The 24,195-nt window shown below is 39.2% G+C and overlaps 1 protein-coding gene across 4 annotated transcripts in view; it reads left to right on the top strand.

Annotated features, from left to right (window-relative positions):
* Positions 1-24,195, top strand: part of ntn2 (netrin 2) — an 89,669-nt gene that overhangs the window by 44,010 nt on the left and 21,464 nt on the right. For all 4 annotated transcript variants that reach the window (XM_061909319.1, XM_061909318.1, XM_061909320.1 and 1 more), the window contains one exon: positions 14,520-14,708. In XM_061909319.1, the coding sequence (XP_061765303.1) occupies positions 14,520-14,708 (189 nt within the window). The remainder of the gene's footprint in view (positions 1-14,519; positions 14,709-24,195) is intronic.

The following is a 24,195-nucleotide window of genomic DNA, read 5'->3' as shown; positions in this document are numbered from 1 at the left end:
GGTTTGACAAGACCTAAAGTATGGCTGCGTTTACCTGACTAGAACCTAGTAAAAACATGTATTGACAACAGCATTGTGAAAACTATGTTCGCATAGATCTGACCAGTAATTGGCAATGTCACTTTGTAAAGAACCTCCTTGTACACCTTAATGATTTATCTGATTATGCTATTTATGGCCAAAGCTTTTATTCATCCAAACCGCTAATCAGTTAAGACTTTAATAAAAGTAGGTGATCATTTTCTTACACAAGTAATTTTTTTTTACTTTTTGTTGATATGGCTTGTATAAGAAAGTGGGAAGGACCACATGGTCATTTATTAACAAATATATTGCGCAACGCAGCACCAACTCATCCAATTACATAAGTGATTTATGACTCTCTTCAGGGAGTCGGATCTTGAAGACTATTTCTAGTCAAAGAGCCGTCCAAAAGACTGTCACAATGTTATATTTCGCCTTGAGAATTTTTTTTTTTTTTTAGAAGTTCTTTGTTTTTATCAAAATAGAGATTAATTGATAGCACACAGTTATAAATAGGATTTGGATCTGAATAGTTCAAATTTACCCAATGTATAGTATACTTTATATGTGGGAAATATTCTATAATTTCATCTTGGTTGTGTTTTCCTTGTCAACAATACATAAGATGTACCTTATCCTCATACTGTGAAAGTTCCCAAGAAACTTTGTGGCACAATAGGAATATACACAGGCTCCAAATTGTCTTGTTTTGTGTTTGTTATAGTTCTATGTTTAAAGTATATATCTGTTTCTACGGTCTTTCCTTTGTTTATGGTCTGTTTGCTTGGTGTGCTGTTTTAGAACAAGACACTAGCTGACATTTTGTTAATTATTTCTACTGTTTTCAATTTGACATTGAATAGATGAATAATTTTGAAACTCGAACATGACTGCAAATTATTTCTTATTTCATGCTATAAATCACAAATGGCTATTCAGATAAAGGAAGTTATAGCTAAAAGAATAAACATTGTTTGTTCTCTTTGATTTTTGCATTTGGAGCAGTTAAAAGTGGAGAGGAAGTCGAACAGATAGAAATTGGCTATAAAATCCAAGACCGAGGGTGTTCCCCGCCTTCCGCCCGAATGCAAGGGACAAGCGGTAAAAAAATGGATTGATGGATGAATCCACTAGGGCTGAAGCAAAAAGGAAAATGCAAGCTGTTCATTGAATTGCCAGGAAGGCTAATGTCAGAGCCATCAAAGCAAAAATGCCAAAGTAATGTGCAATTATGTGTACATTGTCTTTAACATCAGTATACACTTATCAAGGAGCCCAGGACACTTAATGGAAAAGCATGTGAGTTTCCACTTACTAAAATTATAGTCATCTCAATGTGTGGCTTGTTTATCTGCATACTATGTACAATACTACATTTTTATGTACATAATTATTTTATTGAAGACAGAATTTTTAAGTTTTCACTTTATTGGTCTGTTTGATTTTTATTACTATAAAATGATTATTGATTTTATTGATTTATTGGAGTTTATTCATTTACATGCAATGTGCAATACTACGTAGTATTTTATGCAAACAAAAGTATTGCCTCCAAGAGGAAACTTTTAATATACAGTAGTTCTTTGAAAATGATTCCATAAAAAGAGCAATTTATATCTGGTCTAAAAAGAACAACGTGAAAACTTGTTTTGAATTATCTCTGCCATTATTCATTGGTTTCTTTTAAAAGTAGAGGAATAAATCGCCATATCGCCCAGGCCTAAATACAGCGGATAGGGTTATTGTAAACATCAGACATGCATGAGTTTCACACCAACAGCTGAGTAGCGCAAAAGCCATTTTGGCTCGCATGGAGATGAATGAAGCTGTCAGATGCTGGTCATTCATAATACTTTGAATAGCACTACTGCCATTTTGTGAACTTAAAGGCCTACTGAAATGAGATTTTCTTATTTAAATGGGGTTAGCAGGTCCATTCTATGTGTCATACTTGATCATTTCGCGATATTGCCATATTTTTGCTGAAAGGATTTAGTAGAGAACATCGACGATAAAGTTCACAACTTTTGGTCGCTAATAGAAAAGCCCTGCCTACCGGAAGTCGCAGACGATGATGTCACCCGTTGAGGGCTCCTCACATCCTCACATTGTTTTTAATGGGAGCCTCCAACAAAAAGAGCTATTCGGACCAAGAAAAAGACAATTTCCCCATTAATTTAAGCGAGGATGAAAGATTCGTGTTCGAGGATATTGATAGCGTCGGACAAGAAAAAAAAAAAGAGAAAAAAAAATCAAGTCTAAAAAAAAAAAAACGCGATTGCATTGGGACAGATTCAGATGTTTTTAGACACATTTACTAGGATAATTCTGGGAAATCCCTTATCTTTCTATTGTGTTGCTAGTGTTTTAGTGAGTTTAATAGTACCTGATATTCGGAAGGGTGTGTCTTGAGGCCAGTGTCTGATGGAAGTCGACGGCAGCTCTATAGACGGCACAAGCTCAGCTGATCTCCGGTAAGTGGCGACTTTTTACCAACATTTTCTCACCGAAAACTGCTGGTTGACATTTAGTCGGGATCCATGTTCGCTTGACCGCTCTGATCCATAGGAAAGCTTCACCTCTGGGAATTTTAAACAAGGAATCATCGTGTGTTTGTGTGGCTAAAAGCTAAAGCTTCCCAACTCCATCTTTCTACTTTGACTTCTCCATTATTAATTGAACAAATTGCAAAAGATTCAGCAACACAGATGTCCAAAATACTGTGTAATTATGCGGTTAAAGCAGACAACTTTTAGCTGTGTGTGTGCGCAGCGATAATATTTCCTTACAGTCCGTGACGTCACGCGTACACGTGATCATTCCGCGACGTTTTCAACAAGAAACTCCCGGGAAATTTAAAATTGCAATTTAGTAAACTAAAAAGGCCGTATTGGCATGTGTTGCAATGTTAATATTTCATCATTGATATATAAACTATCAGACTGCGTGGTTGGTAGTAGTGGGTTTCAGTAGGCCTTTAATAAAATATACATAGAATAGAATAGAATAGAAAGTACTGTATTGATCCCTGGGGGAAATTCAGCAACACAGTTCGCTCACAATAAATAATAATAATAATAAATAATATATAACATATTATATATAATATATACTATATGAATGATATAAATATATTCTACATATATTCTACATTTAAGTGCATCAGGTGGTTGCCTACAGCCACATCTGTTAAAGCCGCGTGTTTTTCACCCAGATTGTTTGCTTTCGTACGCACCCAGCGGTTGATCGAAGACAGGGTATGCCGTAATTGGACTGTTTACATTTTTACACATTCTAGCATAGCGCCACATTTTATGATATAGCATTTTTTTTTTATGCCATTCCCACAAAGTAAAATCAGCTTAATTGTGTTGATAGTATGTGCCCATGCTGCTCCATTGTAGTCACATGCCCACAGATGGTAGCAATCAGCCCAACTTTCCCACCAGTGAGTTTTTCTATCTATCAAGTGCCCCCCTCGGCTGAAATCAGATCCGTGCTTTTGTCATTGTAATCTTGCAGTTTTTCTTCTTTTCAGTGTTGTTGCAAGCCTGCGGGCTCTGGAACGATGTGGTTTTAACCCAACGTGCTGATGTTGTTGGTGGCTGTTAAGAGAAAACTTAAGTACTGGACTTTTCTGTGAACTCTGTTCCTCTTTTTTTCTTGGTGAAGCGATATAGTTTGCAGATACGAATGATTCAACTGTTTTATTTATGTACAGTTGTTAATGTATGTGACAGCTCTTCTGTAAGCAGGATAAACAAATGTGAGACAGGGTGTCCTTCACTGTATTGATGTCATTCACCTTGCAGAGCAATTTTAGTGGAAGAACATGACCGTTTTTGGCTTTTCAATACACCGGTTTAAAGGTCCAATTTGTGAGCATGGCATGCAAGCCCCATATCTCTAATTTGCATCAAGTCAAGTCCCCTTGTCTGATGTTGTTAAACTGCCTTTCCCTGCCTGGAGTTAGATAAATAGAACATGGAAGATGGAAGAGAGTATGACCATGAAAGAGGGAAGACTAGAAGTGGAAATGCTACCATCGAAGCATCTAAAAAGGACAGAATGTATCAGCATGAACTATTTCATACAACAGACTGTTGGAAAAATTACATTTTTCCACTTAAATACCCCATAGCCCTTCCCACTAGCTGGGACCAATTTTATGGGGTGGATTAAGAATGCCGTTCTTTTGTAAATACACCATAAATAAACCATCACAAGTCTAAAAGTATTCACTGACTACATTTGAGCTTGTAGGTCAGTCATTTTTGCTACAGTGGACTTAGGCCTGGAGAGCATAAGTTTTAAATTTCCAGTGTCCTTTACCCAGCTTTTGAAAACCATGGTTTGGCCCAAATTGGGCCTAATCAGTGTGGGCAGGTGTGTTCACCTAGTATAACCCTCAACACCACCCTGACTCTTTCAGCAACCAGTTCAGAGCCATGTTAAGTGAGAAGTTGTGATTTGTTTGTTGAGTGTGTGTGTATGTATGTATATACAGTTCAGGTCAAAAGTTTACACACACTTGTGAAAGACATAATGTCTTGGCTGCCCTGAGTTTCCAATAATTTCTACAACTCTTATTTTTTGTGATAAATTGATAGGAGCACATACTTGTTTGTCACCAAAAACATTCATGAAGTTTGGTTCTTTTAGGTATTTATAATGGGTCTACTGTGACCAAATCCGGTGGGTCAAAATTATTCTTACAGCATTATCAATTCTGATGATGAGAAAAGTTACAATCAAATCAAATTAGCTTCATGGCATGGTGTCTTAACTTCATGTGAGTAATTATAATTGACAACAACTGTTGACTTCTCTGAGCCCATTTAAATAGGGCTCATGTGATGCAGTCATTAGACTCGGTTTCAAACGCGACAATGGGAAAGTCAAAGGAACTCAGCACAGATCTGAAAAAACGAATCATTGATTTGAACAAGTCAGGAAAGTCACTCTGAGCCATTTCAAAGCAGCTTAAGGTCCCAAAAGCAACTGTGCAGACAATTGTTTGTAAGTATAAAGTGCATGGCACAGTTTTGTCACTGCCACAATCAGGAAGAAAACGCAAGCTATCACCTACTGCTGAGAGAAAGACGGTCAAGATGATAAAGAGTCAACCGAGTACCACCAAAAAGCAAGTCCGCAATGAATTGGAAGCTGCTGGAACACAGTGTCAGTGTCCGCAGTCAAGCGTGTTTTGCATCGCCATGGACTGAGAGGCTACCATATAAGAAGGAAGCCCCTGCTCCAGAAGCAAAACCTTAAGGCTCGTCTATAGTTTGCTGCTGATCTCATGGACAAGGATAAGACCTTCTGGAGGAAAGATCTGTGGTCAGATGAAACAAAAATTGAGCTGTTTAGCCACAATACCCAGCGATATGTTTAAAGGACAAAAGGTGAGGCCTTTAATCCCAGGAACACCACCTACCGTCAAGCATGGTGGTGGTAGTATTATGCTCTGGGTCTGTTTTGCTGCCAATGGAACTGGTGCTTTACAGAGGGTAAATGGGACGATGAAAAACGAAGATTACCTGAAATCATCTGCCCGGAGGTTGGGTCTTGGGCGCAGTTGGGTGTTCCAACAGGACAATGACCCCAAACACACGTCAAAAGTGGTAAAGGAATGGCTAAATCAGGCGAGAATTAAGGTTTATGGATGCCCTTCCCAAGGTCCTGACTTAAACCCCATTGAGAACATGCGGATAATGCTGAAGAAAGTCAATGTCAGAAACAGATTTAGCTGAACTGCACCATTTTTGTCAAGAGGAGTGGTCAAAAATTAAACCAAAAGCTTGCCAGAAGCTTGTGGATGGCTACCAAAAGCGCCTTGTTGCAGTGAAACTTGCCAAGGGACATGTAACCAAATATTAACTTGGCTGTATGTATACTTTTGACCCAGCAAATTTGGTCACATTTTCAGTAGACCCATAATCCCATCCATCCATCCATTTTCTACCGCTTATGCCCTTTTGGTGTCGCGGGGGGCGCTGGCGCCTATCTCAGCTACAATCGGGCGGAAGGCGGGGTACACCCTGGACAAGTCGCCATCTCATCGCAGGTCCAACACAGATAGACAGACAACATTCACACTCACATTCACACACTAGGGCCAATTTAGTGTTGCCGATCAACCTATCCTCAGGTGCATGTCTTTGGAAGTGGGAAGAGGCCGGAGTACACGGAGGGAACCCACGCAATCACGGAGAGCAAATGCAAACTCCACACAGAAAGATCCCGGGATTGAACCCAAGACTACTCAGGACCTTCGTATTGTGAGGCAGACACACTAACCCCTCTCCCACCGTGCAATGCACACACACACACACACACACACACACACACACACACAAATCTCACGATACATGGCCCCATTCATTCTTTCCTTAACACGGATCAATAGTCCTGTCCCTTCAGCAGAAAAACAGCCCCAAAACACGATGTTTTCACCCCCATGCTTCACAGTAGGTTTGGTGTTCTTGGGGTGCAACTCAGTATTCTTCTTCCTCCAAATACGACAAGTTGAGTTTATACCAAAATGGATATATGGATGATACAGCAGAGGATTGAGAGAATGTATATGTGGTCAGATGAAACCAAAATAGAACTTTTGGTATAAACTTACTCGTCGTGTGTGGAGGAAGAAGAATACTGAGTTGCACTGCTGATTGGTTGTTATCGCTCTGAATACGCACTGCTGATTGGCTGTTACAGCTACGGTTGTAACCAATCAGATGGTTGTGTGGGTAGGACAATGCTGGGTGCTGTGTAGGAGACGGAAGCAGAAACGCAGAACAGCTTATTAAGACTTTAGCATAGGCGGCTACTTCATATGTTCGTGTGGAAACTCGTACGGTTCAATAAAAATACATGTACTGTTACACCCCTAATAAATGTGTGTGTGTGTGTGTATATATATATATATATATATATATATATATACATATATATATATATCATATACACACACCATATTTTTCGGAGTATAAGTCGCTCCGGAGTATAAGTTGCAACTGCCGAAAATGCATAATAAAGAAGGAAAAAAACACATAAGTCGCACTGGAGTATAAGTCACGTTTTTGGGAACATTTATTTGATAAAACCCAACACCAAGAATAGACATTTGAAAGGCAATTTAAAATAAATAAAGAATAGTGAACAACAGGCTGAATAAGTGTACGTTATATGACGCATAAATAACCAACTGAGAACGTGCCTGCTATGTTTACGTAACATTATGGTAAGAGTCATTCAAATAACTATAACATATAGAACATGCTATACGTTTACCAAAAAATCTGTTACTCCTGATAACTAAATCCCATGAAATCTTATACGTCTAGTCTCTTACGTGAATGAGCTAAATAATGTGATTTGATATTTTACGGTAGTGTGTTAATAATTTTACACATAAGTCGCTCCTGAGTATAAGTCGCACCCCTGGCCAAACTATGAAAAAAACTGCGAATTATAGTCTGAAAAATACGGTGTGTGTGTGTGTGTGTGTGTGTGTGTGTGTGTGTATATATGTATGTGTATATATATGTATATATATATATATGTGTATATATATATATATATATAATTTTTTTACTCTTTTATTTTAGGGTTTTTGTTAGGTTATTTTCACAACGGTATCCCAAACAAAGGTTTGTGTGTCATTTGCTGAATGACCACATAGATAATTTCATTCATATTTTGTATATTGCATGTGTGTTTGAGCACACTGTCTCGTGCCCTGACTCTGACAAGGAGCTAATTAACCGGGTGTTGCCCTGGTGCCCTGAGCAGGTGGCTGGAGCAGCAAGGAGAACGCACACGCACACGCGTGCACACACACAAACAAACACAATGGCAGCAGCCAGCACAAGAACCTGTTTGGGCATGCAGAGAGTAACACAGGGGGTGTCTGCATCACAACCTGCATGGACCCAGAGAGGAAAGATGGTGGTCAGAGAGTGGTCCTCTCCTCTTCAAAGACCAGTGTTCGTCATGGGATTTTAAGTAAAGGAGGTTACGCAGGTTTCCAAAATCAATTGGCTGGAATTAGCGGTTTAGGCTTTGGTGGAGGTAAAGAGTAGATTTATTCTATCAAATGGACAGTGAAGAGTGGTCGGTCACAAACGCATTTGGATTGCCTTTGTTGCATCTTCCACAGGCACTGTTTGTCATGGAGCACCCCTGACAGTAGGCCCTGTGAGCTGGCTTTGAGCACCTGTTTAGAGAGCTACAATAGACCACTGTGCTGTTTTTGAATCACCGTGTTACCTGGCATGTCATATTGTATTCTAGACTCTAAAACGAAAAAAAGTGCAGAAAAGAAAGTTGGCTTGTAGTTGATCAAAGTGGTAATTTAGTCATAACTCAATGTGTTGCTTTTTATCTTGATATGCACATATTTTTTCTCACATACTAAAAATGGTTTTCCAAGTGTGCAGCGTGTTTGTTGTGCGATTACCTAGACAACACCAGAGCTATTTTGAAGCGTCTTAGCACTCTCAAACTCAACATGTTTTACAGCATTTGGAAAATATTTGTGTCAATGAAACAAGGCATTTAGTAAAGCTTAATTGTGTGGGGATTTTCCTAGTGTCAGGTTGGGTATACCCAAGTGCTTCAAGGTGTTGCTATACTTGTAGCTCCAAACCATAGGGTATTTTTACCCACTCAGAGATGCTTTGAAGAAAAAAATAATATCAAACATGAATTAAAATATTATCATAAAAATAAATAAATATCACACAAGATACAATTAAAGAAATTAAGTATACATTGAGATAACATGGAATTATTAGTGCTGTCAAATGATTCATGTTAATCAAGATTCATCACAGTAACTTACGTGCTCTGAAGATTTAAATTATTTTAATATACACCCCAATATTTTCATACAAATGCAGTGTTACTATCAGAATGTCATACACATTGTGTGTGTGTGTATATATATATATATATATATATATATATATATGTATATATATATATATATATATATATATATATATATATATATATATATATATATATATATATATATATATATATATATATATATATAATATATACATATATATATACATTTATTTATTTATTTTTAAAGTTTGTTGACAATGTGGTAACAGTATTTTCTAAAATCCTGATGGGATTTATTTTGAAGCGAAATGTGTCACAAAGCACACCAGTCAATGTTTTCACTCATCTTTGTGCAGGCGTATGCTTTGACCTGATCACTGACCGCAGAAAAACCCGCACAGCCTTTCGGTTAACCATCTACGGTTAAAGTAAAGGAGAATGTGGGGTCAAAATTAATTGGGTGATTAATCTGTATTGATACATGATTAATGCAATATTTTTGGTGATGAATCACATGTGTTTACTTGTCAAATGTGACAGCCTTAGTTATTATTTAAAAAGATGTACATAAAAATAAAATGTATGTATTTTTAAATATCCCTAACCTATTCAAACCCATAGAGAGGTGGCACTTTATGTCCATATAATTTTGTAGTCTTAGCCAAAGCCTGAGTTCCCTTCCAAGGTTTCTCATTATTCCCATTGGGTAGAGTTTTTTCTTGTCCTGATGTGGGATCTCTGCCGAGGATGTCGTTGTGGCTTGTGCAGCCCTTTGAGACATTTGTGATTAAGGGCTGAATAAATCTAACTTTGATTCATTGATTGATTAATAGTTATGTCAAATGCATTCAATAATAACAAGCTAAAGTAGAATAAAAAAAATATATAGTCACTTTTGAAAACAATGTAAAGACAAAAGTGAACAAAATGTTTTGTCCTGTAAAAAACAAATCCTCCTCGGCAAACTTTAATCATGGCGTGGGGTTGTCCAAAGTGTATTTTTTGTGCACAAGCACTTAAAAACAAGCCCATAAACATTCCAGGATTGTGTTGACAACTACATCTCAGAGATAGATGTGCTTGTACATCACATACAGGCAATGTGTGTGCGTTATTTCATCCACTTCTCGCTTTAGTTTGTCATTAAGTGTCTGGCAATTTTTTTAAGCTGTCACAACCATCCCCGCCACATGTGTTGAAACACTCAAAAGATTAGATTCCGGAGCTTTCTTAACATTCTCCACACTTGAACATGCCTCGTCTTACTTTGTTGGCCGATCTTGTTGCACGGCAGTAAATCAACAAGATGCCATAAGAGGGCCGTCGGTTCTTCAGCTGCACATGCAAAACGTGATCCATCACTTTCAAGTTCTGTGACAGGGTGTTAACGGTTCCAAATGCTCGCAGCTGCGAGCATGTTTGCATTTTGCTCTGCGTGTTTGCGTGATCAAAAAAACAGTACTCTACCTGCACCTAAATATATATCATTAACTCCTTGGCATCCTAATGTCACGCAACGAAATGCTTTTGAATATCTGTTAAAGAATGGGGCAGCAAAGGTCAGTCCCAATGACTGAGCGTGACTGAGCCTGAGTTTTTATTCATATTCAAACCGGTATTTGATTAGCGTCTGAATTCCAAAACAATTTGGCGGTAGCATGGTCACATGGAATTGGGAGACAGTCTGGGAATGTGCCTCCCCCTTTTTTTCCCTGATCAGAGATCTAGGTAAACACGGGCCTCATTTCCCCGAGCCTGGTGACAGGCTACCTTTTTCTATTTGTGGATTTCATGCAAGGCTCTTGTGATTTCAGATCTAAAGTAAAAATCTGTACCTCTAAGTCATTCTTGTTCTATACTGGCTTGTAATGATTAGAATAGTATAGCTGTCATTACTTTTATTGGTCATGACACCACTCTATAAAATGACCAGATAATATTCTGACTAACCATACCAAGACTTAATGTTGTCTGGTAATCTTAGAAATATACAGAATATTTTATTTGGCTTGGCATTAGGGCTGCAATGATTAATCACCATTATTTATAAGAATTAATCGACAAAAATGTTTCGTTGTCAACAAAAAATTTGACTCTATAGACCGCACAGATATTCATCTTTACACTTTTGTTCCTTTGCGGAAATTATTGCAGCTAATTAATCTAGTATTAGATCAAATTAATTGTTGGACTGTCTATGGATGTTCTCGTTCATCCAGGTCATTGTAATCTCAGGGCATTCAATCGATAGCAACTGGACTGTTTGGTTTGTCTTAGAAGACGTTTCGCCTTCATCAGTTTGTGCTCATAGACTTTGTACAATAGAATTGAGTACACTAGAATTGTCGTACTCGATGTGATGTTTACACTACTGTGAGTTTTCCTTGCCCTTATGTGGGCCTACCAAGGATGTCGTAGTGGTTTGTGTTGTGGTTTGTGCAGCCCTTTGAGACACTAGTGATTTAGGGCTATATAAGTAAACATTGATTGATTGATTGACTACATCCTGCTTTTTAGGTTTGTTGATATATTACTTACTGTGGTTACAGCAAATACTTTATGTAATAAAGTAAAACCTTTTGTTTCTCAATAATTTAGGTTTATTGTGTTACAATTTAATTTCCTATAATAAGTTTTAAAAATCAGTTCAAATCATGTCGAGGACTCGGCGTCATAATCATATGTGTACAGACCGCAAGCAATCTCGGTTTGTCTCGTTGACAGATCGTGAAAGCAATTGCTGACTAGTCGACTACGAAAATAATCGCCCTGACAATGGTTTTGGTAGTTTTTGGGGTTTTTGGTGGTATATTTCATCAAGGGCCTCATTTATTAAAGGTTTGTGTGTACTAAAACTAAACAAAGCTGATCTACAAGGTGTGGCGAAGTTGGTAGAGTGGCTGTGCCAGCAATCTGAGGGTTACCGGTTCAATCCCCACCTTTTACCATCCTAGTCACGTCCGTTGTGTCCTTGGGCAAGACACTTCACCCTTGCTCCTGATGGGCCCTGGTGAGCACCTTGCATGGCAGCTCCCACCGTCAGTGTGTGTATGGGCGAATGTGGAAATACTGTCAAAGCGCTTTGGGCTCCTTTAAAAAGGGGTAGAAAAGTGCTATACAAGTACAACCCATTTACCCTTTACCATTTACTAAACGTGGGCAAAGTGGATTGCGTCTGTTAGGTTAGTAGAAGAAGGCGTCGTCATAATATACAAAATATATGCTGAACATCAAAACGCCCACAATAATGGAAGGAAAAGATGCAGATATCATTACAACTGTGAGCAGCGTTGAAAGGGCCCTCGCCCCCGTTGCACCATGGGGTTTACGCGAGTCGGCCGGCACACATGATCCTTGCGATCACGTCCTTACCGATGCCCTGACCCGCCATCAAAATTTCCGAACCCCCAAAATATAAAATTTTTCGCCATACCTGACGCTTCTGCGAAGTATGGGGACTTTTCATGCATGTTAAAGACTTCAAAAAGTTGCAAATTGTTTAGAAGAAAAAAACACATCAATTTCAATAGGGCCCTTGCGGTGCGCTGCATCGCCCATGCGGGTTTGCTCTTAGGCCCTGGTAAAAAAAAATTAATAAAGCCACTTCAAACTGTTATCATTTACAGCAATTAGGATCAATTTCTGAACTTGTGAAACAGAGTTATTAATGTTTTGTGTTGTGTGGCGAACCATCAGATCAAAGTTTGGCGCCATGCCACGCCCACATCCTGTGATTTTTATCATCACCCATCAGTTTAGTAGCCATCTCTGATCCCCTAAAGTGCAAAAAAATGAAAGTATGGTGACGGCGTAGGGCAGTTTTCACCGCTAAGGAACAGATACTGACCTATTGGGCACTGAGTGTCGTCATCATCATTGTTTCTACCAAATAATTCCAATTTTCTGGACCCAAATTAACGTTTCAGAACAATGTTGGGCACCATACCACGCCCACATCTTATGGGGTAGGAAAAATTGGTTTGCAAATTTATCATTGCCTATATGTGCAGTATGTGTAATATTAACCACAACACATTTGGTCGAAGTCCCCACGAAGAGTTCATTAAAGTGTGACCCCTTTTTTTTGCTGAAAAATGGAAGACAAAAACCAAGATGGCTGACTTCTTGTTCGATTTCAGGCATGGAATCCTAAAAATAATGTGCGTCCCGTCATGATAGACAACTCCTAAAATGTTCATGTTGACATGTGAAACTGATACGAGGGTTTTTTTTTTTTTTTTTTAGAATTTTGAAGGTGGCGCTACTGGGACAATTTTGAAATTTAATTTTTCAGGACCTGCAAAATATAAAAAATTTCACCATCCCTTACACGCTGTAAAATATGGGGACTTTTCATGCCTGCTAAGGGCTTCAAAAAGGCGTCCAAACACAGAGGAAAAACACAGCAATTCAACTGGGCCCTAGCAGTTCTCTGCACAGCCTATGCGGGGCTTGCTTCGCTGTTGAAACTTATCATTCAGTAAGAACAATTTGGTTTATCAACACTCATCAATGTTTTGCGGCCATTATTTGTGTTTTATTTTGCACGTGTCAGATAGATATGCAAACTGACAGTTCCACACACAATCAGTGATTGCGCTGCACAGACAGGTAATGGACGATGAGCATTCTATGTCATACTTGTTTGTTCAACATTTTAAACAGTCAGAAATAAAAAATGTTAGATTTATCGTCTATTCAGCTATTTTATAATTTCGTTGCTGCTGGATGACTTATGGGGATGATAAACATTTCAATTGATGCGTTTTGGTGTCTGCTTGCATTTTTTTTTTCATGTTTGTTTTTTTAAATTTAGGAAATACTGTGTATTACTATAATATATCTCTTACATGAAAAAAATATTTCATTGTGCATTTTCTTGTGTTTGAGTCATTCAAATTAAGTGCCAGTGTGCATATGTTTTTGTTTGCGATTGTGAAAAGGTGTTACACATTTTAGATGTGTGCCGCCAGTTGTGCACAGGTGAGAGCATGATAACACACTGAGTCTTAGTAGATCACACGCAACACACCCACTCAGAGTACATGCTGTTTTTTGGGGCTTTTTTTGCACATGCTGTTTGACGTGTGGTGTTTGGATCGTGGTAAATCAGGCCCAACTGTATAGGCAGATAAGCAATATAAGAATCCAATATTCATTAGTGCCACAATAACCTTCAGGACACCTAAATCACACTCTGCTACGCAAAGAGAAGCAGGTTTTTTAACAGCAGCGCAATGTGAAGAGTTAAGTTGACCGTTTAACGTTAAAAAAATAGCCAGTGAACCAGTCGGATATCAAGTTTTAACTGGGACAGAGCGCCTCACGTCTCATGTCCCATATATCCTGGCTCACCTCATCTAGACGTGCAAGCTGCTTCCTTTAATAGGACGTTGGGAGTATTTATTCATATGTGAATGGCCGGATTAACATGTCTCTTTGCAGTGATTAATAACCGACAGACCGGATTCATAAATTATGAAATAGAAGAAATGAGCTCTGCAAATATAATTTTGAGGGATGAGCTCAGGAGAGTGCAGCCAAACTCATACTAGGTTTACTTTATATCGTAGTAAAGGAACTGCTCATTGTTCATATGTCCAGGTGCTCTCGTTAACTTCTTGTCCCCCCTGCAGCGTGTAACTGCAACCTGCACGCCCGCCGCTGTCGTTTCAACATGGAGCTGTACAAGCTGTCTGGGAGGAAGAGCGGGGGCGTGTGCATGAACTGCCGCCACAACACCGCGGGACGCCATTGCCACTACTGCAAGGAGGGCTTCTACCGAGACATGGCCCGACCCATCTCTCACCGCAAGGCCTGCAAAGGTATGTACTGTCCAATCATGTCGTGTGTTATCATGGATTTGACTGGTTGTCATTACTGTGCAATAATATGTCGGTGCTACTAAACTCACTAACCACAACATAAGGTATAACCTGCATTTTACAATAAGATTTATAATACTGACTCACCACGGAACTTTGTGCATAATTTTAGAATTGGGAAAAGTTGAAGATTTGTTGAAAATGTCAAGAAAACTGTCGCGGCATGAATTGCAGGACTTGACAACTTATTTTTAAAGGTTGACATTTTTCAAAATGGATTACAAAACTAAAAACCAGTGAAATTGGCACATTGTGTAAATCGTAAATAATAACTGAATAACAAGATTTGCAAATCCTTTTCAGATGATATTCAATTGAGTACACTGCAAAGACAATATATTTAATGTTCGAACTTGGAAACTTTATTTTTTTTTTGCAAATAATCATTAACTTAGAATTTAATGGCAAAAAAGTTGTCACAGGGTCTTTTTTACCACTTTTTTACATGGCCTTTCCTTTCAACAATACTCAGTAAACGTTTGGGAACTGAAGAGACCAAATTTTTAAGCTATTTAGGTGGAATTATTTCCCATTCTTGGTCGATGTACAGCTTCAGTTGTTCAACAGTCTGGAGTCTCTGTTGTGGTATTTGACGCTCCATAATGCGCCACACATTTTCAATACGAGACAGGTCTGGGCTACAGGCAGGCCAGTCCAAAACCCGCACTCTTTTGCTACAAAGCCATGCTGTTGTAACACGTGCAGAAGGTGGCTTGGCATTGTCTTGCTGAAATAAGCAGGGGTGTCCATGGAAAAGACGTTGCTTGGATGGCAACATATGTACGGTAGCTCCAAAACCTGTATCTACATTTCAGCAATAATGGTGCCCTCACAGACCTGTAAGTTACACATGCCTTGGGCACTAATACACTCCAATACCATGCTGGCTTTTGAACTTTGCGCCTATAATAATCGGGATGTTTTTTTTCCTCTGTGATCCGGAAGACAACGTCCACAGTTTCCAAAGAAATGTTGAAATGTGGTCTCGTCAGACCACAGAACACTTCTCCACTTTACATCAGTCCATCTTAGATGAGCTTGGGCCCAGCGAAACCAGCGGCGTTTCTGGGGGTTGTTGATAAATGGCTTTTGGTTTGCATAGTACAGTTTTAACTTGCACTTACGGGTGTAGTGAGAGACTGTAGTTACTGGCAGCGTTTTTTTTAAGTGTTCCTGAGCCAATGTGGTGATATCCTTTATACGCCGATGTGGGTTTTTGATGCAGTGCCACCTGAGGGTTCAAAGGTCACGGGCATTCAATGTTGGTTTTCAGCCTTGCTGGTTGTGAGCAGTGATTTCTCCAGATTCTCTGAACCTTTTGATGATATTACTGACTGTAGAAAGTGAAATCCCTAAATTCCTTGCAATAGCTCATTGAGAAATGTTGTTCTTAAACTGTTCCACAATTTGCTCATGCATTTGTTCACCAAATGGTGACCCTCGCCCCATCCTTGTTTGTGAATGACTGAGCTGCTTTTATACCCAATCAAACCTGTTCCCGATTAGCCAGCTCACATGTTGGATGATACAAATAAGTGTTTGATGAGCATTCCTCAACTTTCTCTGTCTTTTTTTCTACTTGTGCCAGCTCTTTTGAAACATGTTGCAGGGATTCAATTCTAAATGAGCTAATATTTGCAAAAAAGGAAGTTTACCAGTTTGAACGTTAATTATCTTGTCTTTGCAGTGTGTTCAATTGAATATAGGTTGAAAAGGATTTGCAAATCATTGTAATCTGTTTTTATTTACAATTTACACAATGTGCCAACTTCACTGGTATTGTATTTAATTCAGAGGATATCTGTATTTAAATGTATGCAATCAGGTCATCGTAGTGTAGATCTTTACCCTATTCACAGCATAAATGGTACACTGAAGCAGGGTTGCCCAAATTTTTTCCCTTTTTAAGGGTAAAGGTGAAAATGTGCCAAGGTATTTTAAGTGCAAATCACAAATGGCTTAAATTTAAATACAAAGGTGTTTTAATTAGTACAAATGACAGTGATAAATGGCAAGTAGTAGGTGTGAGCTTTAGGGCTGTACCTAACTTTGTAACTAAGTCTAACTTTTTCACTTCCGATACAACACAAACATTGAACCCTTGAGTAGTGGCCAACACTGATAGTAACCCAATTTGATATCAGCAAGAATAATACATACTTTTATTTTGAAATTAGTCACTGAACACAATAGTCTGTATGAAAAGCAGTTACCTTTGTACTATTAACTCTCTTGAATGGATACATGCTGTTTTTTAAGTTGAAGTGAAGTGGTAATTGTTTTTTGTCACCACTCGTGGCCACAATAATTCATTAAATAAGTTGATGACGTAATAAATTGATTGATGCTGTCGCATTTGTTATTGTATAGTTTCTAATATGCTTCTGCCTGAAAACATTCTGCCTTAAAAACTGTTTATATTGACAAATATGTTGTTTTAGACTGAAATATATTTAATTTAAGGACACTTATAACAAATATATAACTTGTGTGTAATTTTCTGCTTAGCTGCTGTGTATCTGCTAGTTCCTAGTACTCTAAAGCAGGGGTGGGCATTACGTTGCTCGCGAGCTACCGGTCGTTTGCGGAGGGTGTGTCAGTCGATCGCAAGCCAGGCATTAAAATAATAGACAAAAAAATGAGCAATCATCAATCTTCACCAAGACTTCACTTTCGTCAGTTGTTTGACATTCTCGGCACCCGAGGATCTTGTGAGATGACGCTGGCTGCTGCGAGCTCATTATCAAGAAAAAAATCACTGACAGGACAGAGAGAAACACTTTTTATTTCAACAGACTCTTGGGCCGTACCTGCTGTCAAAACTCTAAAGACCGACTGCACAGTTCCTGTCTTCACCATAAAAGACCTGCTTCATCCTGCCTGTGCTAACAAAATAAGAGTCTCAGAAAGCTAGCCTGCACAAGCTAGCAAGCTACGGAGTTTGATGCCAAAGTATTTCTTATAAAGTTGTTGCACCTTTCCTGCTTCCTGCGCCTAGACCGTAGTCAAGGAGCGCAGGGGAGACACTTCTCCAGGGCCAATGGATTCTCGGGGCAACACCCTTCACTTTATCCGGCAGTGGGTCTTCACAATTCCGGACTCCAGGGCAAAATGACTAGTCCAGCAATTAGTTGCAAATCGTGGCTTTTTATTTACGTCTTGCACACAGTAGAATATCCCACACAAAAACACTAGCCACTCCCCCGCCCTCAGCGACCGCTCCCTCTCCTCTCTCGCTCACACACTCACTGACGTCACTCACCTGCTGTAACACATTAAAGGACCACACACACATGTGCTACTCTCATAACAAAGTGTTTAAAAACGAGTATGCAAGTTGGACAAATGAGATTCCAAATCCAACCACTTTCATGTGGTATTGGACAGAAAGGAGGACGTTTTTTCTCCTCCATTTGAAAATGTGGACGTTATCAGCACCACTGTCTGATTCCAATGAATGCAAGTCATCAGAATCAGGTAATACACCAACTTATATTCTTGTCTTCATGAAAGAAAGGAATCAACATGTGTTAAACATGCTTGTATTATCATTAAACACCATTAACTTTTTAACAAAAAATGTCTCTTTCATAAATACATAAATGTAAATTATAAATATGAATGAGGTAGGTCTTCTCGACTTGGTCAATTGAAAAGTAGCTTGCCTGCAGAAAAAGTGTGGCCACCCTTGCTCTAAAGCTTAGCATGTTTACCTTTCTTTTGTGCACATTGGGGGACTTTTAGATATTAATTGGCTGTCCAACTATGCACAAGTAAACACAAAGCAGGACTGTTTGTATCAGAGATTTTACATACAAGCCAATATAATCCCATACTTGTATTTTTTGCCGATATGGCATCGAAATCCGATACAAACGTTGGGACACCCCTAAAGAGGTCAGTATGAATATGTATTAAATTTTGAAAGCTACCCTTTGAAACCAAACAACTCGACAGACCAATTGTGGCCCCCAGTCCTAACTTTTTGCTGCAGCCCTGTGCTTAAGAGGTTTTGCGAGTGTACCCCAGAAGTATCGTACTGTTGGTGTTTTACCTCAATTCTGTGCAACTTTGGTAGAACTTTTTCATTTCCTGCAATATCTGTCTTTAACACATACACCCATTCATCATCATGACATTGTTATTTGTGCTTTATGAAAGTATCGCAATCAAGAGGTAAACAATTCATCACTTTCTTTCACATGTGCCAAATGTGACGGATATTATAGATTACGGAATGGTTTGCTTCATGACTCATCAGGGCAATACACCACAACCTTCTCTACCTCAGCTCCAATTTGTGTGTAAAGCCTTTGTCTTTTCCTTTTGGCCTGGCCCATGTATCTATTTCTTTTAGTACCACATGTCTGTGTAAGATGGAGGTGAAAGGTGGTGGTATGCTTGATCGGGGGCGAGTGTCACATCTGAAGTGGAATTTTGACAATAAAATACAGGTGTTTTCAAAATTTAGAGGCTATGACTGGTTCAAATCAGATGTGCCTATAAGAGACAATCCTGTTTTTGCCTGAAACATTGTACCCAATTATCAACCCGCAGGGCAGGACAGATGCTTGCACCGACTTTCGCAATAGTATAAGCGTGGGTAGACAATGGCATTTAAGCACATGGCTAGGCCTTTAGAGTACAATGTCTTACAAAATATAAAATAGATTTATGGGACCCAAAGCATTCACGTTGAGCTGGTGATCGTTGACCACAAGGAACTTGATTTGACGCAATACCCGGGCAATATAATTCACATGAAACTGTGTGAGCAACTGTATAAACATATTTTTGTTATAAATTGCAAAAAATACTTTACATTGGGGTATTCAGTCACCCACCTCACATTTTATTTTCGTGACTATCTTTTGTTTCCTAAAAACAATTTGAAATGTGGACTCGTCAGACCACAGAACACTTTTCCATTTTGCATCAGTCCATCTTAGATGATCTCGGGCCCAGAGAAGCCGGCGGCGTTTCTGGATGCTGTTGATAAATGGTATTCGCTTTGCATAGTAGAGCTTTAACTTGCACTTACAGATGTAGCGACGAACTGTATTTAGTGACAGTGGTTTTCTGAAGTGTTCCTGAGCCCATGTGGTGATATCCTTTAGAGATTGATGTCGGTTTTTGATACAGTGCCGTCTGAGGGATCGAAGGTCACGGTCATTCAATGTTGGTTTCCGGCCATGCCACTTACGTGGAGTGATTTCTCCAGATTCTCTGAACCTTTTGATGATATTATGGACCGTAGATGTTGAAATCCCTAAATTCCTTGCAGTTGCACTTTGAGAAACGTTGTTCTTAAACTGTTTGACTATTTGCTCACGCAACTGTGGACAAAGGGGTGTACCTCTTCCCATCCTTTCTTGTGAAAGACTGAGCATTTTTTGGGAAGCTGTTTTTATACCCTATCATGGCACCCACCTGTTCCCAATTAGCCTGCACACCTGTGGGTGCATTCCTTTCCCAACTTTTTTGTCCATGTTGTTGGCATCAAATTCTAAAGTTAATGATTATTTGCACAAAAAAAAGGTTTATCTGTTTGAACATCAAATATGTTGTCTTTGTAGCATATTCAACTGAATATGGGTTGAATATGATTTGCAAATCATTGTATTCCGTTTATATTTACATCTAACACAATTTCCCAACTCATATGGAAACGGGGTTTGTATATATATATATGTGTGTGTGTGTGTGTTCAAAGTTTTATAATCATTAGACAATGGTCAAGAATATTTTTCAACCAATCTTGCTTAAAACTTTACATACATATATAAACTTTGAGTGAACAAGACTTTATCCAGCTGCCCTGCACACTTCTCGGGGGAGCTGCCTGACTCTTGTCACTCAGACCTCGAAGCAGCCACCTCAAACAAAAATGCGTAAAAACTACACAACTCATCTTTTACTCCAAACATCCAAACTGTTCCAAAATGACTTGTGTGTGTCAGGCAATATGCTTTTTTTTTTTCTTATAAATTTTATGACTACTTGTCCAGAAGCCAATTGAAAAGCACATAAATATATTGTGCTAATGCTAATGCTAGCCAGTCATTCCAGATGTCCCGTGTTGTTGTACACACAACCAACGATGCCGGAGATTGTAGCATCTTAAACATCTTATTGCTAAGTTAATGATAACTTGAGATATTCTGATATTATACAGTGTGGCAGATCGTTTTGAAATAATAGCTCATGCATCCTTGTGTGTGATTTCTTATACATGACAGCATTTTAAGTTTACTGGTGCATAATTATGTAGCAACATTATTTTGCTTTGGTTTGTCATAATGGGCAAAATTGTCCAGGGATATATCAGTCAGTGTCAGGATGTGTGCATTCAATTCAAGGGTCAGAGCTCTATGAGCCATTTTGACATTTTATTTGATCAAATATGTCTGTAAGAACCACAACTGATAAATGGAAATGGGGGATTATTAGGATATGTGGTATTCTGATGTGTTAAAAAGAACCAAAAACCTTAATAACATCCGAAACATAGATTTTGGGAAACGTTCCACTCTATAATGTGCGTACATCTTATTCCTTTATAAATAGTGGATACTGCTCTGCATGTGTCACTCAAAATAATGAATGTCCAGTCATTTTTGCAAAGAAGCAAAAACTGCCTGATTGCTTTAATCAGCTACAATCTCACTAAAATTTAGTGACATGGATTTGCATCATTACATCTAAGTTTCAAGGTTGATTAGTAATCCATTCAACCAGTCAATCTCACATCGCACTTAGTGTTGACTTTCTTCATTCCAGATGCCCCGTAAAAAACGTCCATGCACTGGATTGCTGTGATGAAGTCATAAAAATGAGCGCGCCGAGTGCCTCTTAATATGGTCAATAGCAGCAAACAAACATTCGCTGTTTCCACACAAGAGGCTCAGATAAACACACGTCAGTTAAAAGGCGACCCAAATCCCAGCGCAGAGCCTGTCACAGCTGCAGTCGCACATGCTTGAAAAGTCATCAACATCTGAGGACGTTTTACTGCTTCTTAACTGGCCCGAGCCCCCCGCTCATAAAACTTCAGAAAAAAACAATTTGAGAAGAAAGGGAAGGGGTAGAGATTGACACCGCCTGCACCACCCCTTCCGACCCCAAGCAACCCGCTTACGCCCCAGCTTAGATTTGTCTGATTGTTTACCGAACACCCTGGACAAAGGCTGTAAACCGATGTCTTAACAGCCTGCCATTGTTTTGTTTAGAAGGCCTGTTCTCACTCATGTTCCTGTCCCTGCTCCTAGCTTGCTTGACTCGACGCTATTCCCTCAACAGCCAGGAAGCAATGACGTCCGTCCATTTCCACGCTCATGTCCTGGCGGGCTGACAGACCCCAAACACACAAAACACCACATCAAATAAAAGGGTGTTTGCTGAGTTAACACAGGAGAAATAGTTCCATTGGCTAAATCCTAGTAGGATTACTAGTAGATGTTCCATCAGAAGCGTCTTTTTCCATTCATTGTCACATTCATTGCAATGCTTTAGTGGGTCAATCAGATGGGTTCCATTACTTCTAATGATGGCAGAACTCCTGGAATGTCAGACATTTTCCCGCACCTGGTGATGGTGCCTCTAGCAGATGAATCTCTGCCAGAGAGCCAAGATTCTTCTCTGACTTGACCCCTGACATCAAGGTCACCCCCCCGTCCGTCATGCCCAGTCATACACAGACGCATTTCAACGCGTCCGTTGCGAAGCCTGACTGTTCCGGGTGAGCCGGCGTGCTCTAAATGACAAAGATTTTGATTTACGTCCACTTCAGATGAACCACGACTGCTTTGACACCTGCGGATGGGCCCGGCCTTGCCCGGAAAAAGGCGGATGTGTTTCCGAGGGATCAGAGTTAATCTCCCTACTTCGAAATCTTTCTTGGGTCAGTTTCAGCCTTTTAAAGCCTCCGGCCAACAGGTGGGATCTCGTACGCTGCTCTGCTCTAGTGGCACAAAAATGTCCGGTGCAAATAAACACAGTCACGCTTCCGTCAAGTCATGGAAAGAAAAGCGCGGCCTGTTCACAGCTGCCCTGGCAAGCCTTAGAACAAAATGCTGGGTCCCAGTATTTTCCCACAAAGAGCCTTTTTGTCTTTTCTTGATAATCTTGGTCACTTTCATCCATTCCATCCTGACCTTGAAATGTTTAGTCAAATGAAGAATGATCTTTCACAGTGAAGTAACCGTAAAACTAAGCACGCTGAGGAAAATACATTAATATACACGTGACATATACTTACACTGGATGAAGGTTGGCTATAATGTCGCTAGCTTAATGCTAACCAATAATAGACCAGCTCATTGTTAGGTTAACGAAAATTAGCTGGCCCAATTGCAGTGCACCTATATAGACAAACTATCCTTCAAACTCACATTGATACAATTTACAGTCTCCAATGAACTTAACATACATATTTTTGGAACGTTGGAGGAAGCAGGAGTACCCGGAGAAAACCAACACACGTATAGGGGTTCTTCCACATAGATGTCCAAACGGAGGTTCGAAGCAAGTTGGATGTTACTGTCAATAGTAATTTCAAAATTAGGGTAGTTTTCATAGGCTTGAACAAGAAATGCATTAATTAACTTGAAATGCCTTTCTTTTGAATTATTTTCCACTCCTTACTTTTTCCAAGTGCCAAGTCTGTTCCAGGGTTGTTCTGGTGTGCGCCCAGCTGTCACACTTATGCAGAAAGGCGATTCAGATGCAAGTTTTTCAAAATAAAATATAGAGCAACCTTAGGTACCTTTTTACATTTGAATCTAAATATTACCAATTCTGGTACCTGGTATTCAATACCGGTTATACTAATATTTGGTTCTTCTGTGTGTGTTTATGGGTTTATAAAAGTTACATAAATTATAACATCTCACTTTATTTGACATTTAACAGGGAGTTGATAATGATGATGTTCATTGCTTGAATCGTGTTTTCTTCTGAGTCGCATTTGCAAGTATTATAAAGCATACTTTGCATACAGTTGCAATTCCAATACACTAGATGGCAGCAATGTATAGGCTATTGGGTGTTGTCCAGTCAGGAAGTCGTTTATACTGTAAAGAGTTTGTACTGTGCTTATTACACACTAGCTGTTTGATTGATGCGTGCATCTTAGTTATAGTTTTCAACTTTGGAGGTGTTGAAATCTCAAAGTGAAATCGCTAATGCTAATAAGCAGCATGTCAATAGCAAATCCATTGTAAATTACAATCGAGCTAGCGCATTTTGGAAAGTGGCCCCTAATGTATATTCCAATGTTTTTTATCAGGCATACTTGCTTTGTTGGATTGGTCAATGCCTATAAAAGAACATAATTTGGTACTCATCCTACCCGTAACATTATTTTTTTTACTTAAAACAACACCTAGTTTGGTACACAACTTTAGGAGGCTGACAAGCACATTTTCCT

This window comes from Nerophis ophidion, linkage group LG08 (assembly GCF_033978795.1).
Source record: "Nerophis ophidion isolate RoL-2023_Sa linkage group LG08, RoL_Noph_v1.0, whole genome shotgun sequence".
Lineage (NCBI taxonomy): Eukaryota > Metazoa > Chordata > Actinopteri > Syngnathiformes > Syngnathidae > Nerophis > Nerophis ophidion.
Note: the sequence above shows the minus strand (reverse complement) of the source record. Positions and strands in the feature narration are given on the sequence as shown.